At 37.3% G+C, this 15,924-nt stretch overlaps 1 protein-coding gene across 2 annotated transcripts in view; it reads left to right on the top strand.

The window, feature by feature from the left end:
- SACM1L (SAC1 like phosphatidylinositide phosphatase) overlaps positions 1–15,924 on the top strand; it is a 30,748-nt gene that overhangs the window by 5,017 nt on the left and 9,807 nt on the right. Inside the window, exons 2-10 of one of the 2 annotated variants that reach the window (XM_074859497.1) lie at positions 2,969–3,066; positions 4,641–4,715; positions 7,253–7,380; positions 8,360–8,509; positions 11,089–11,148; positions 12,737–12,770; positions 14,295–14,396; positions 15,161–15,246; positions 15,431–15,517. In XM_074859497.1, coding sequence (XP_074715598.1) covers positions 2,969–3,066; positions 4,641–4,715; positions 7,253–7,380; positions 8,360–8,509; positions 11,089–11,148; positions 12,737–12,770; positions 14,295–14,396; positions 15,161–15,246; positions 15,431–15,517 — 820 coding nt within the window. The remainder of the gene's footprint in view (positions 1–2,968; positions 3,067–4,640; positions 4,716–7,252; positions 7,381–8,359; positions 8,510–11,088; positions 11,149–12,736; positions 12,771–14,294; positions 14,397–15,160; positions 15,247–15,430; positions 15,518–15,924) is intronic. The other variant, XM_074859506.1, reaches the window with a different exon arrangement.

The raw sequence follows: 15,924 nt of genomic DNA on the forward strand, positions 1-15,924 counted from the left end.
AGTTGTATTTTAGGTGGTTTTTAAATGGTGATCCCGAAGAGGAGTATTTGTTTAAGTTCTCTCAGCTTCATACTGGCAACTTGATTTCCTCTGGGCCCGCCCCCCCCTCCCCCAAAAGACCTCCAAACCAAAAGTACCCAGAGCTCCAAAACAGTCAGTGACAAAACTGTTCCAGTGTGCTGCAAGCTGCTGAAGCCTAGAGCCAGTTTGGTCCTTTGAACTGAAACAGGGATCACTTGTCTTGAGTTCTCCATGACACTTTTGTCACCAAATCTGGTCTTGGAGAGGACTGTGGGAAGGAGGATTTTGATTGCAAGGTTTTTCTTTTTTTTGTTTGCGTTGAGGGTAAAACATAGTTTAAAGTTAGAAATGTACAGGCATTGTGTAAGAGGAGATAAAGGTGATAAAATAAATGTTAAAAGGGCAATGTTAGGAGACAAAATATGGGCTAGGATTTGAGAGAGAGAGAAATGTCAAGGGCTGGTCTCGTGAAGCAGGGCATATGACGCATTGAGAGACCAGGCGTAATTTGCACTGGCAGCTTTAATTCTCTCATTTTTCCTAACTCGTGGGTGATGAGAGTAAAAGACTTCATGTTCTTCAGGGGGAAAAATATTATTCTTGAGTGTAGTAATAAGAAAATTTGTTTATATGGCAAATACTCTACACCTGTAAGATATTTCTCAGTTGTTTGAAAAGGGGCTTTAACTAATATGTGAGTGAATCTCAGCGTTGAGACTGTAGAATAGTCATGGCCATGTTGCACTTTGTAATGAAAAGAACAGGTTTTAAAAATACTGATCATGGATAGAAATGCTCAGCTGTGCTCTGTACAGTCAGTGTAGGTGTCTTGTCTATGTTGTGTTCTTTATACAGAATATTCAAAAACTGAAACTGTCGTTCTCACTACTTTGGACACTATTTTACAACCTGCTATGTTAAAAGATTTTTTTCAACTTATTTGGCTTAAGATAGTCAGATGAGTAAGAGTGCATAAGCATCTGTGTTAAAGGCGTAACAGGTCCAATATTAAACTTTGCTGTGTCTTTTCCCCAGCTTTTTTAGCTGGAGTCTTGTGTGTCAGCTGGCCTCCTGGGTAAAGCTGACTGTTCAACTAAACCAACAGAAGTTAAGTAACTGCAGCTTTTTCTTGTGGAAAAAATGCCTACTACTAGCAATAGGTTTTTGACTGCACCTTAAACAGTGTATCCTGACTTATTTTTAAAATCTTTAACAAATTGAGGGCTTATAAATGTCCTTAAGCTTGTCTTGCCTGTTCTGTGTAAGCTTGTTCGCTCTTCACTGTAAAAATGGCTCCCATTATTGCTATGAACCCCCCTTAAAAAGCCAGGGTGCACATCTGCACTTCATCAAAAACAGCAAAGAAGGGGGTTTAAGTCTTCACTGTTCAACAAACTGCACGTTTGGATTTCTTACTCTGATGTTTTTAATTTCAAAGATAAAGCTTTCATACATGTACATGAAAGATTAAGAAGGCTCATTTACAAAGGGAATACTGTTGATGTGTTTCCCATTTTAGGACCCATAGACTAATTTTCCCTTAAAGAGGTAAAATTGCATGATGAACAGTTAACTACTGATTGCTTTACACTTTGTGTTATGTGGTTGTGGGGTTTTTTTCCAGTTTGTTTAAGCATTTGGTCTCCTTTGGCTTTCCTCTAATTGCCCAGAGGGGTTGTAGAATCACCATCCTTGGGGAGGGTCAAAACACACCCTAAGGAACAGGGTTTAACTTTGAAGTTGGATAAACTTTGAAGTTGGCCCTGCTTTTAGTGGGTGGAAGGTGGGGTGTTAGACACATTAAAAGAGGTTTAGAAGACCTCTTTCAAAGGGCTCTTCTGATCTAGATTAGGATTCTGATTCAGCTTTCTGAAGGATTAAAAAAAATAAAAATACAAAAGATATGAAGAAATGCAAGATCTATTTAGAGAGAAGGAGCCTAAAAATATCTGTCCTGTAGAATAAGTTTCCAGAGCAAGATGTTTAAAACTCTGACTCCTGGTCTTGTCAGGCCTTAAACTAAGAAAAATCATTGAGAGTTAAGAACACTAGTTCAAGGGGGGGGTGGGGGGTGTTTGTGTACCATTTTCTATATACAGCTACAAGTCATTTCTGTGTAACTCTTGTTGTGCAATATAGCACAGGCTTCTGGCAAGTATCTCAACAGGTGTATTTTTAAGGAATATTTATGAAAATTATGTTAAATTTTATAGCCAGCATTGTACTACGTGCAGTTTTTCTGAAGGGAAAGATAGCTGTGAGTTTCAAACAGGATGTCAGTGTGTGATTTGTCTGGTGTGTCCGATGGAGAGGATACAGGTTACCCTGTGCATGTCACACAGACCTGGCTAATAAATCTGGGGAACGGTAATATTGAGACACCTGCTTCAATAAACGAGTGTGCCACTTCCAAGTTTTCCATTTTTTTCCTGTGTTGTTTCCAGAAGATACTTACAATACTTATAACACACTAATGTGAAACAGGTGTTTTTTATCACTGGACATTATTTTTGTGTTTATTAGACTTGCATCAGGGACGTGGTACTTCAGTTTCTGATATACTAAAAAGTGTTTGGTTAAAAAGCTTCTAATTTTGAAGTTTGGTTTTGGCTTATCAGACTTCTAAGTGTCATAGTTCAAGCTTCCATGAATTAGTGGACCACTGTGTACACAAACTCACTTTCATCTCTTTAACTTCCAGTAATAAACAAGAATTAAGATTATTAAACAAGCAGTGGATTTTGCAGTAACTGAGTAGCTTGACTTGCTTTTTTTTTGTGCTGTCAATATCAGTGGCTGTTGGGAAGTAATCCAGTGAGAATTTTTGGTTTTTGCAGCTGAAACAAGGTTTAAAATTGCTTGCTCTGTCTTCAGGTGATGAAAAATAAACAAGCCCAAAGTAAATGTTGCTAAACAAATTCCTTTTTCCCTATCCATTCTCTTGAAGGCATATAACACCAGAGAAGTTCTATGTGGAAGCTTGTGATGATGGAGCAGATGATGTGCTTGCTATTGATAGAGTCTCCACAGAAGTCACTCTTACAGGTACTCTCCTCACCAGTATTTCTCAGTATAGGCTTCTTTGTCCTTTTTGTCGTTTTTGCTCTTGGCACTCCCGGAAGATCTTCAGAACTTTAAATTGATACTAGGAGAATTGTTTTTATCTTTAGTTGCTGTTTTAAAATAGTGCTTTGTGTTCTGTTCTGCAAAGAACTTACTTTGAAATGCTTTTTTGCTGTAGGTAACCAGGGTGATAGTGCTTGCCTCTTTTTGGTAAGACTGCCCATCACAACAGTAAAAACTCATCCAAGCTAGTTGGGATTGCTGCTACAAGTCCAAGATCAAACATGGGAAGGGTTGAACACTGGGCTTCTGCAGCTTTTGCTGAATTGTCTCAGTGCTTTTATATAATACTGAAACCTGAATTTTCATAAAGCCTCTAGAAACAACAGTAGAAAACCCTCACTGTAGATTTAGACCTGTGTTTCAAATCTGGATTCAAATATCAGTGCAAGTAGTCTTAAGCATGCTGATGCTGACATCTTCAAAATTTTAGTTTAATTTTTTTTAAGAATGTGAAACTTAATACATAAAAACAAAGAGCTTGCATTAAATGACAACATGAAATGAAGGCAATGGGTGACTTCCCTTCTGATACTTCAGGAGTTTGTACCGCAGTATTACTAATCTCTAAACAGACAGAAATGCTACAGTAATATTAATATAAAAGCAGTCATTTGCTTTCTATTATTAGGCCTCTTGCATACTTCATGTAAGAGCAGTATGTCCATCCCACTGATACTTTCGGTGTTGTAGTATAATACTCCAATTTCTCCTTCAAAACTGTAAAGATAGCTGTCTCAAGTCTTTTATTAGTATACACCTGTTCTCATTACTGGTGTTTTATCAGAGGAACCTGCAAGGTGTTTAAAGCAAAGGAAAATTCAAGCATTACCCTTCTCTTTCTCCAAGCTCTGGGAGAATGCCTAACTCTGGTGTGGGTGTATCAGTTTTTGGGGTTTTTTTAAACTTCTCTAATATCCCTTCAGTTATTCTAAAAATGTGGGTAGATGAAAGTTTAGCGTGCTAAGACTTCTAATTGATATTTGGATACCTTTTGGATCTCTTGGTATGTTGTTAGGAATACTGTATCCCTTGCTATAATCTGTGCTGCTGTTTGTTGTTTTGCAGAGATAGACCAAAAAGTAAACTAGGTCTCCTGAAATGGAAGTAGACTGAGACTTAGAAGAAGCAGTCAGAAGTGGGAGGCACAGGCATTTACATTTTGTTCTTGATGCCTTGATGGCCTCAAAACAAAAAGCTTCTGGAAGCTGGCATGACTATATTATTGAGGAGTCTACTTGCTACTATCATGTGAATGAGCTTGAATGTATTCAATTGAATGACCATTTGGATTAAACATGATAAATTGATTAGAATGCTTCCACATCCTCCCCCCCTGCCCCCCATCAGGCCTTGAAATTCTGATGCATCGCATCTTAAGACTAGCAAAACTTGAGATTTGACCAAGAAGCTTTGACAAACCTAGTTTAGTAGTTTTCCAATATAATCATGAAAGAAGCAGTCTGAAATTTTGATGTTTTCCTTTTGCTTTTCAGTTAAGAAAGATGTTCCCCCTTCAGCTGTTACAAGGCCTATATATGGTATTTTGGGAACAATCCGCTTGGTGGCAGGTAAGGAAAACAGAACTGTGCTCCTTAAAGATACTTTGGCAAAATGTAATGCTAAAAAAGCTTTAAAGACAAAAATAGTATTTGCAAGTATCTGAGGTTACACTGTCATCAGTATAATGGGCTTTCCTTGTGGCTGCTAGAGGATGGAGGTATCCAAATATAGTTCGTGAATGTTCATGTACCTCTTAAACCTGTAGCTGCTCTAAAGGTAGGGTTAACTGACAGCTTGTTGAGTTTTAAGGAATACATTTCAAATGCATGCAAAGACCTTCATCTACTTACTCTTCATAACTGTTTTAATCTTAGCTGCAGGATTTGTTACAACAGTCAAATACTGGGTTGCGAAGTTTGGCTTTAAATCAATCTTGGAAGTCAATCTTGGTACACAAATAATTGAGAGTGATGGGTTGGTAGACTAGTGGATGCAGTTGTTCAAGTAATGTGTTCCAACTATCCTACAAATACAAAGAAAATTCAACATTAAAAGAAAAAGGACAGACTGAAACAATTCTAAATTTAGGGAATTGTAGGCTAAGGTAAGAATAAGCTGTCTGCTTTTTCTAAGTTTCTCAGTAGTGTTCAGATCTAAACAGTCTCTGCCACAAGTAAACCTGATGCATAAAGTCTAAGCTTTCAGGAAAGTAAGTGTCGCTATTCAAAAGATCTTTTGTGGGTAGACTTTATTAGAGGTTGAGACTAAAGTAGTCTGAAAAATGATGTAATAAGGAGCATGCATACTGAATAAAAGTCTCCATACGTAGAAGGGATTTAAGTTCACCCGTTGCAGTATTCTCAACAAAAGCAAAGTATTATAGTGTTAAATGTAGTAACTTCTGACAGGATCTTAAACTACTGAACTTTATATGCTCATATTCTAAGGAAGTGTAGATCTTGCAGAGTAAGAGCAATGTAATGGATTCCTGTGTCTTAGGTACTTGACAAACCCTGACTGTTTGAAAACTGAACTGCCCCAAAGGGGAATTTTCACAACTTACAGGCTCGGTAATGACTTCCATTAATCTGAATATTATATAAAATGTAGAAGTGTGTAACTTCTTTTAATAGCCTGTTTTTTTTCTTTCCACCCCACAAAGCTTTACACTGATTGTTATACAGCTGTCAAACTAAAGGTGGTATCAGTTAAAGTAAATGTTTAGCTAAATGCTGTTAGGTAGTTTACTGTTACCTGTTAACTGTAATACTGGTTCCATGTCTAGCCAGCAGCATCTTTAACAAGCATATTCTTTGCCTATTACAGTATTAAGGGGGAAAAAATGGCTGAACTAATATCTGAAGCTCTGAAATCTCAAACAGAAGGTTGCACATTCAGATAAGAAAAGACAACAATGAAAATTCATGTCAGATTAAACATATCTGTGCAGCATCTTTGTGGCATAGTTGTAGATGTAGTGTGCTGGTTTTATAAGGTATCTGGATGCTTCTGACATACAAACCAAAAGCAGTACTTATAACCTGAGATGAAAACATGCTAAAGCATTCTTAAGTGCTTGAATATTCCACCCAAATAAAAGCTATAACACTAGAGCTGCAGAGGTGAAAAAAAGTGTGATACCTGTTCTTTGACTAACTATATAGACTAGATACCTGATATAATAATTCACCTGTCCTTAAAACTTGGTGTGTATCTAGGTATAATTGTAAATACAAATAATGAGTAAACTTAGTGCACACAGTGTGAACTGTTTCTGCTCTGACATTTATACTTCTTTGAATACTTTAGTACCAAAATGTACTAGATTTGTCGTTCTGTGCTTCTGCATGGCCTGCTCATTGTTTTGCTCTATTGAAGTTGTAAGGAAGCATTTAGTGGTTATAAGATACAGATGATGGGACATTTTTATCCAATTTAATAAAGTAACCTTTTTCTTCAAAAACAAGATGGTGCTGAAATATAGGCTTAGAAATAAGGCTATGCTGTGTTTAACACAAGTGTAAATTAATTGCTTTGGGTGAACTGTCATGATTATGTTTTTTTGCTTTGTTACTTATGCAACCAGGAAAACAGCAAACTTCCCGTCTTAAATTATTAAAAGAAGCCCTCTTTTCTTTGCTCCGTTTTGAACCTGTTAGGATAATTTTTTTTTTTTTGTTGAGATTAATAGGCTTTTTGGACTCTGAAGGATGCTGCCTTTTGTGTATTTCAGACATGCTTTGTGCTTTCCAAACCACATTCAAGACCATTTGGCCTTTTTCTGCATTTGCAAGCCTAAAGACTTTCAGACTGTCTGGTCTGAAGTAAGAGTAGCAAACACTTATCTTGTGCATTTTTTAAAATTCCTTAAACTTAATGAGTAGCTCAAGATCTGTGAGCACAGAGAAGTGAGTAGCTTAGCAAGCGCCTTTTGCTTCTTTCTGCTCCAGCCTCTTACTGTTAAGAACATAAAGTCCTAGGTGTAACTTGAAGAAACCTCACTCTTCCCTCTTGGTTTCAGTTTTCTAATACGGTTATCGGTTGCTTTTCTTAATAGGTGCATCTGGTTTTGTTTTTTTTAAACTTTTCTCTTTCTGATTTACAGGCACGTATCTTATTGTAATAACAAAAAAGAAAAAAGTAGGTGAGATTTTCAGTCATGCAATCTGGAAAGCAACAGACTTTGACATCCTCTCCTACAAAAAGACCATGCTGCACTTAACTGATATTCAGGTAGGTGGATTGATTAGGGGAGTGTGGGGGAATGTTATGTTAATGTCCATTGCCACAGGACCTACTCTGAAACTATGAAAAATCCTTTCTAAGCTCTTTGAACTATACTTTTTTCTTTGATTTGTTCAGGCTACTATAATTGATGTAATATTTGGGATAGATGTATCTAAAGTTATGTCATTCAAGATAACAAACTCACATTGTGCAACTTAAAATATCATCCCTGGAGTTTGAGCTGCATATTGTGCATTTTTTCCAGTTTTAAGATGGTACACTCTTAACGTCTTTCTCACAGCTTTACTATTCTGATAGCTCCTACAATAAGCTGCCTTGCTGTCATCTCATTATCTGTCTTGCTTAATTTATGGGGTTGTTCTATTACATAATTACCCAGCAGGAAAGAATTGGTTTGTTTTTTTTTTTGAGGGAGGGAAAGTATGAAGATTTTTTTTAGAACAGATGAGTTGGTTGATAAAGAGTAGATAAGGGTGTCTAACCAGTGGAGCTGAAAGGGAATCTGATCCTCTTTCGGGAAAGGAATGAGGTTAATCAAAACTTGAACCAGAACACAGATCAGCTATTGGGGTAATCCTGACAGTAAATTATATCCTTTCTTTTATATCCTATATATCCTATCTTTCTTTCATTTTGTCTTATGTTTTTGACTGAATGGTTTTCAGGGAAGCTAATGGCTTTCTTTTTGCTTGAAGATGCTAATACTAGTTTAATATCAATAGCTATCTACCTCATAAGAATACTGTTCCCTGCAGAATTTGCTTGCAGTGTGCTAGTTGTAAGTTATTAGTGAACTGGTATCAAAATTACAATCTCATGTATGGTAATCTCTGGATGATGTCATGTGTTGCTAGAGCACTAGCAAAGTTCATCTCATCACTTCAAAAAGTAGTGGTATCTTACAAGAATAAGGTATTTTGGTAATAAACGAGAGCTGCTCAGTCCTTTTTTCTCATCTCAACAGTTGCAGGACAATAAAGTATTTTTATCAATGCTTAATCATGTCTTAAGTGTGGATGGATTTTACTTCTCAACAACGTACGACCTAACACACACTCTGCAACGGTTAGCCAACACAAGCCCAGAATTCCAGGAAATGAGCCTTCTAGAGAGGGTAAGGGTTTAATTTTTCTTATTGTCTGTGTCTCAGACATTGTCAGTCAGTTCTGCATGGCTTAATGTTCTGCAGCTGATGTTTAAATTATGTTAAAACAAACTATCACAAACTAAAGGAAACTTTACATAAAGTTTAGGATGACATTGCTGAAATCCATGATCCCCTTACACTTGATCTTAAACCTTCTTTGTTTTTTTACAGTGAATTAGAATGCTAAATGGTAGAAGATACTGTTAAAGCATTTATGGTCCTCTGATAAACTAAAAATGGCTTTACTATTTTCATTGTTAATTTAAACTAGTGAAACAGATTTACATGTTGCTTAGATGCAAATCCTTATAATTGAACTAGCAAAAAATAGCACTGTGTTGCTAAACTGTGTAACTAGACTATATCTGTGATCTTTTCAATTGAGTTGTACTGGGGTAGTTCTCTGGAGTAAGAAGTCAACAGCAAGAGGTAAAAGGAGCAAGCGTACAAGGTATTCTGACTCAGATTACAGCTGAGTTTGCTTCGTAGAATGCTTAGAATAAGGGTGGAAGTTGCTGGTCTGTAATGCTTCAGTACACAAGTTTGTTCAGCACTGCAGCATTTCATCGAAACTGTTAGGGGTTGCAGCTGAGCATACTAGTCCATCCTTCCTTAAGTCTCATAGCTTGTGAGCAACATGTCGTTCTAGAAATCTGTTCCAATGTGATGTCAGACTTCTAGATCAGGCAGTTAGAAGTACTTTCTGCAGTCTGCTTTAAATGGAATTCTAAAAATCAAAATAAATGAAAGTTTTGCCTCTGATTTTAATATTGAACACTTAAAATTGCAACAAGAAGGAACTAAGCAGGAAAAATAAGAGAAAGCGAGTCAGTTCTCTGACCTAGAATCAGAGGGGAAAAAAGAAACAACCCCAAAGTGGAATAAATGGCACTTGACTTTGCATTCTCTTCCAGGATAATGTGGAACAGAACTGTGAGTTGGCCTTGGAATGTTGTATTCTGTCTAAACTACACCTATTCCTTATGTTTGAAGCATGAATTTAATATGTTTCTCCTGTCTTAAAGACAACAGAATCACGCAGCCAAATGCAATTTGAGCCTGAAATTCTATTGTGCTTCCAGAGTTCCAGAATCCTTAGTCTAGTAACTTACTATAGTGCAGCATAAGCAAGGTCTAAACTGCCTAGGCACTGAAATACTGAAACCTTGGAAGTCAATAGCACTTTTTCTTCCTTTGCCAAAGAGGTGACAGTGGAGTCACAAGATGTCTTATAGTTACCAAAACTAAGCTGGGGAAGCAGTACACGTCTTCCAAGATTTAAAAAAACCAACCAAACAAAAAACCAAACAAAAACCAAAAAACCAAAAATTTAAAAATCAGTTTATAGTTGGGGACTATCTTGCGTTATCAAATACTGCTCTGGCAGTACTCTTGCCAGGGAGAGTGTTGCTGACACGGAAGGATTTGTTTGCCTTAGAATTATGGCCCTTCAGAAGGTTGTTTGAAAGGCAAAGTACAATAAAAGGTGTCAGTTTCAAACAAATTCAGATGTTAGATGGTTAAAACAATTTTAATGTAATTTCACACTCACGGGGTTGCAGTATAATGGCTTAATAAAAGGCTGGTGGCAATTTTGGGCATCTCCTGCTCACCTCTACAAGAGGAGCCTGGTCTGTGGTTGGTGTGTTGGTGTTTTGGTTTGATATTTGTGTTTGGATTTTTTTTAAACAGTACCAGTAGAAGGAAACAGCCCAATATAGGGGCACCAAAACATCATATCATGTTCTTTCACTAGTTCAAGATACTGTAAGTAGTATTTGAACAGTTTCTGGCAGATAGTTGTATTTATTGTTTTCTATTAGACAAAGGACTGTTCCAACGCTGAGTTTGAATTAACCCTCATCATCAGTGATGTATTGTCTGCTTGCCTCATCTTAAAGCTGAGATTTATGCCATTTCCCCAGAGCCTGCACTACATTCTGCAGCGAATGTCGCTTTTGTGACTAATCTGGTAGCTTTCTGGAATGTGCTCAGCAACCTGCTCAAGACACTTTTGAGGTGAATTAGGAATAGGAAATATGCAAAGTTGAAGAGGACATTTATGCAGTGGAAAATAAATACTTTCATCTTTTAAACTACAAGTATTGCTTAACTTTCAATTCTCAGAACTGTTGATTATTGCATACAGGACTCCCTGCATTTTTACCTTCTGCCCATTTTAGGAGTGTTACTTTGGTACTGTTCTTACAATTTTGTGTAACTTCTTCAAGCCCTGTTTCCTTAGGGCAAACACTGGAATGTTCTTCTGATACTCCATCTCAGTTATTAATGGTTTAGCGTGCCTGAAGTGTCGAGCAACACCCTTAGAGACTGGAGAGAATTGTTCTTCTTTTAACTATTTTTAATTTATTTTTAGATTTCTAGTTGAGGATATGAAGGGTACTGATAAAAGAGGGGTGTTCCATCTCCATGTACAACCGTTCACCTAAACTTGTGTAATGCATGGATACTATGATATTGCCTTCATGTTGAGTTAAACAGAACTAACAGTCTTTAAAAGCATGTTGGTTTTTTTCTTGCTGCAGGCAGATCCACGGTTTGTATGGAATGGACATCTTCTTAGAGAATTTGCTGCTCAACCAGAGGTAAACACTTTGTAATGATTATATGAATAGAAGACGAATATACTTTTACTATAATATACAGTTTCCTGTAATTCTCTCTCGTATTTCAGACAGCCAAACTCTAGTATAACGTGGCTCTTCATCTTCTAGCACAGTGTTTGGCACACTAGTTTAGCACAGTGACAGTCTTCTGCTTTCAGATGTCCAACTTCATGTCGATGTCCTCAGTAGTACATAAAGTAAAGCTGAGTTTTGGAAATGTCTGCATTTGAAGATACTGTGCTGAGACCATGCTTATATAAACCAGAGGGGAAGTTACACTGCACAGCATATGCTTCTCAAGCTTTTTGAAGTTTAGCTACTTACTTATCTTTAGGTATAGGCAAGATTCAGCTTATCACTTTTTTTAAGACTGGCTAGCATCTTTCTCCACGAGTGCAGTTTAAATTCCATTTGCCAATTGAATAGGTCATAAAGCTGATAATTAAGAGTAAGGCTGACAGTTTATCGAATGAAGACTAGCACAGTGTAACCTTTGAATTCATTAGTCCAGCAAATACAAGTGCATGACCGTGAGACACAACTGTAGTACCTTCCCAGCCAGACTGATCTAAGCTTCTTCTTGCTAGAGACTTCAGATGTGTGTTAAACTTCTCAAATTGTCTGCACTACAGCAACCTTTCTCTCTATTGGTACTTCTCACTTATTGAAGTGAATGACGCACTGCTTCTATTTCTGTCTCGGTAACCTGTGGAGATGTGCTCTTACATTAGACAGCACTGTTCCAAAAGTCTGGATTGTGCAGTGCTTCTGGAATGTGAAGATATGAATTGGCAAAGGGCTGTTGTGCATATTCCGGAGGCATATGACTGGGTATATGGTTTGGATAGTGCTGTGCAAACAAAGCTTGGGAAATGAGAGAGAGGCTGTGGTGGGAAAAGCAGAGAAAGCCAAGAGTGGCTGGTTAGTGAAAACAGACGTAGGAGGCAAAACACAGAAGTTAAAAAGAGAGATAACTGATATGTGAGGGGAAGCATGACCTAATATTGACTACAGGTGGCTTGCTATAGTAACAGTTTTAGGTAATGACATGTAGTATTGGAAAATTTTTAATTTTAAATTTTCTTGAAAGACCAAGTTATTCAGGAGTGGCAGGATGGGAAAAACCCTGGAACAAGCATTTTGAATGTTAATCACATAGAGGTATTCCTTACTGAAGCCCTTGTTAGTTCTGTCATCTCTGCTTACATCCTACTGTGGAGGTACAGCAAATACCATATCAAAAGGTTTGCAGTGTGTACTGCTTTATATCTGGCATATTTGTAGAAGAGTAAATGCCATGTATAGGAGGACAAAACAGCTTGGGTTTTGTTAAGGTCACTTAATTAGCATTTAGACTTTCACTTTTTCCCTGCTGCTAATAAGGGCTACATATGTTGCTGTTTTCCTTGAACTTTCTACTCAGAAAGATTTACTGCACCCTAAACAAAAAGTAAAGGACATGAAGTATGTAAAACTATCAAACTCCTAGACAAAGCATAGTCATTCACTTATCTTTTTTGGCTGCTAGTGTTTAATGTTTTTAACATGTAGTGTGTGTGTATTTCAGATCCATAGGTTTGCTACGCCAGTGATGCACGGATGTATCCTTTTATGTTGTACAGCTCAGTGCTGAATTTGGTAGTCTAACAGCAAAATGGTCGCTGATGAGGCTGCTGTATTGGCTACGCTGGCAACTATAACGTAGAACACAATGTCAGAATTAACTTGTAGTTTGTTCAGATATGAGCATTACATATTGTTTGATAGCCCACTCATATGTTAACTCACTGGAATATCCTGCTTTTAAGGCTTTATTTAATTTTACAGGCATGATTTGCATAACAGTCTTTCAAAGGGTTTGAAGGAGAAGATCGACTATGGCAAATGCTCTTAGATCAGCCATAGTACTTTTTATTTTGCTATAAGGATACCTTCACTTAGCATTTACTTTGGATATAAAATAAGGGAGAATTTGACTTGAAGGAGAGCTTATGGATGTTCCTGTTGATGAATAAAAGGAAAAGGAGTTCTGCTGAAGGCTTCTGGAATGCTGCTTCTAGCCAGCTGCTTTTCCTGCACCAACGCTTTGGGTAACAGCCTCTTTAGAAAAGCAGTTGTGAGTTTATTTTTGAAAAGGGGTGTATAATGCTTTCTGGAGGCACTGTTTCTCATGCAGTGTGTGATTAACAGTAAGTCCCAGGTGCTCCTGGACTGGCAGCATGAAAAGGACTGGCAAGACTGGACAGAGAACTCATGCTGCGTATTCCTTAGTTCCTCCATTGCAAAGGCCCCTCAGGTGTGTGCAGGGAATGTCTTCCAGACTGGATCAGTTATTCTGGTAGGGCTGTTAGCAGCTGGCAGATCTCCAGTCCTCTTTTCCTGTGACTTTAATGGAAAATGTTGTGGGAGTAGGTGGAGAGGCAAGGAAAGATAGCAAAAGTGAACTGTCAAAACAACCCAGTCCTTATCCTGCAGGTCCTGGGTGGAAGAGTCTGGGTGGATTGCAATTAGCATTTGGCATACTGCAATTAACACCTTCCTCTGTCCTGTTTTCACTATATAAATAATTAACATAAGTAATGTATGTTTTACTGTAACTCTAATACTAACCAAACACCTTGGTGAACCCAGGAATTCAAAGCAACTGGATTTTTAGTGATGAAAATGCTAGGAAGAGCCCTAAGCAGAACTGTTACAGCACCACTAGCAGTTATTTCGAGAAAATCAAATATTCTCTCCCCCCCCACCCCATATAAACCTAAATATATTTTGTTCAACTCTCTGGACTAGGTTTCTAGTCTTGCAGTGATAAGAAATAATGGAGTACTTAGGTAACTGAGACTTTGACCAAATTAAGCTTCTTTAGAATCCTATTTTCTCAAAATTATAGCAGTTTTAATGCATGTTCATCAGTGACATTGCCTATAGCCTATCTTTTTGTGATGCGCATGCTGATCTTATTATTAAGTTATTCTCTCAAGTTTAATGTTCAACTGTTACTGGTGTGAGAAATGTTTATGAATTTCTTTGAATGCGGCCACTTGATTCCTCGATGTTTTCTATTTCTTGATGCATAAAAATATCCTAATGAAATTTTGGGGCTTTTCCTTAGTGTTATTCATTAGTTATCACTATGCACTCTTGCTCTATTAATGGCAAGTGTTTTGACTGGCTGCTTGTTTCCAGAAGAAGCTGTTTCAGGGCTGGTGTACGCTACTATGTAAGAGGTAAAATAGCAAATTGATTTATTTTAAAAATAATGCGAAATACATCTATACATGTGACTTAAGAGTAACTGCTGTATAATGACTTGCACAAAAAAATGCTTATAGTAGTTTGTCTCAAGAGGTCCTTGCTCCAGAGAAAATACTAGGAACCTGTATGATAAACTGAAGCATGTTCTAGGATTTATTAAAACTGACTCTTCTTTATTCCTCCTAGAGATAACAAAGTTTTGTAGAGGTTTTTAACACTTTACACATTTGCATTTAACTCCAATAAAAGCAGTGATAGCCCTTTTAGCCTAGCAGTAAATTCAACTAAGAGCATCATTGCTGCTGGCAGGGGAGCCCTGAATAGTGGTGTTCTCTAATTGTTTCAATTCAAAGTGAACAAGGAAATGGATTTAAATTACTTAGTCCTAATACACGTGCTTTTGAAGAAATGGGTCAGTTTCTACAGTACCATTGCTATTGAATTGTGAATATTTCAATGTCAAAGCACTCATATTATTTTGTATTAAACTACTCAATTTCTAGGGCTAGAAATATCAAAATGTGTTAAGCACAAGTGTGCTTCTTCAAGTTAAATTTGGTACAGATCATGTTAAACTTTTGCCAAAGGTTTAAATTTACTGTCTTTAGGCAGCTCTGTGGTATTTTCATGCTTTCTGTGAGCCCTTAGAAGGGAAGGGTAGGAAGCCCTTGCTGATAATGCTGTCACTGTTATGCAGCCTGTCTGAGCTGGTTAATGAGGCCCTTTTCTTACATAGGTATTGATTCAGAAGGACATGCTGCTAACTTTGTTGAAACTGAACAAATTGTGCATTACAAGGGGAGCAAGGCATCATTCGTTCAGGTAAGTCAATGTAAGGCTCACGGGCTTAAGATATATATATATAGATAGTTCTGTCTATGTTTCTAAATATAGATTGTATATAAGATGTGCATGCACACAAATAAACAAGCTAGTCTGCTTTATTTTTAAATGACAAGTGAGTTTGTAAGTTTTGTTGTTTAAAACTATTTCCATTCTTTTGCAGACCCGTGGATCAATTCCTTTTTTCTGGTCTCAGAGACCAAACCTCAAGTATAAACCAAAGCCACAGATCAGCAAGTCAGTAAATCATGTATGTGAGTGTTTGTTGTGTCTTGGGGTTTTAATATGTTCTGGGCTCATGTTTGTGTGATAGGGTTACAAACTGTAATCAGAAGAATAGAAATTGGCAATACTGGATTCAGCTTAGCAAGAAGCCTTGTACTCTTCCTTAAGGTGAGTTCAGAGCCTGAAAAAAATACAGACATCAATGGGGGTAGTTTCTCTTTGGCTCCTGTTTGCAGCAGTTTTAGTAGCTGCACAATACTCATTATCTGTGGCACGTTTCATAAGGAGAGCTGAATGGACTGGAGGGATGAAAGTAGAAATGTATTAGCACAATAGAGAACATCAAACACTTTCCTTGGTTATAAAACTACCTATGCGGTATCATCAAAAAGATGATTATAGAGATTTCTTGTAAATCAGACCTTAATAGTA

Source organism: Strix uralensis, chromosome 1 (genome assembly GCF_047716275.1).
Source record: "Strix uralensis isolate ZFMK-TIS-50842 chromosome 1, bStrUra1, whole genome shotgun sequence".
Lineage (NCBI taxonomy): Eukaryota > Metazoa > Chordata > Aves > Strigiformes > Strigidae > Strix > Strix uralensis.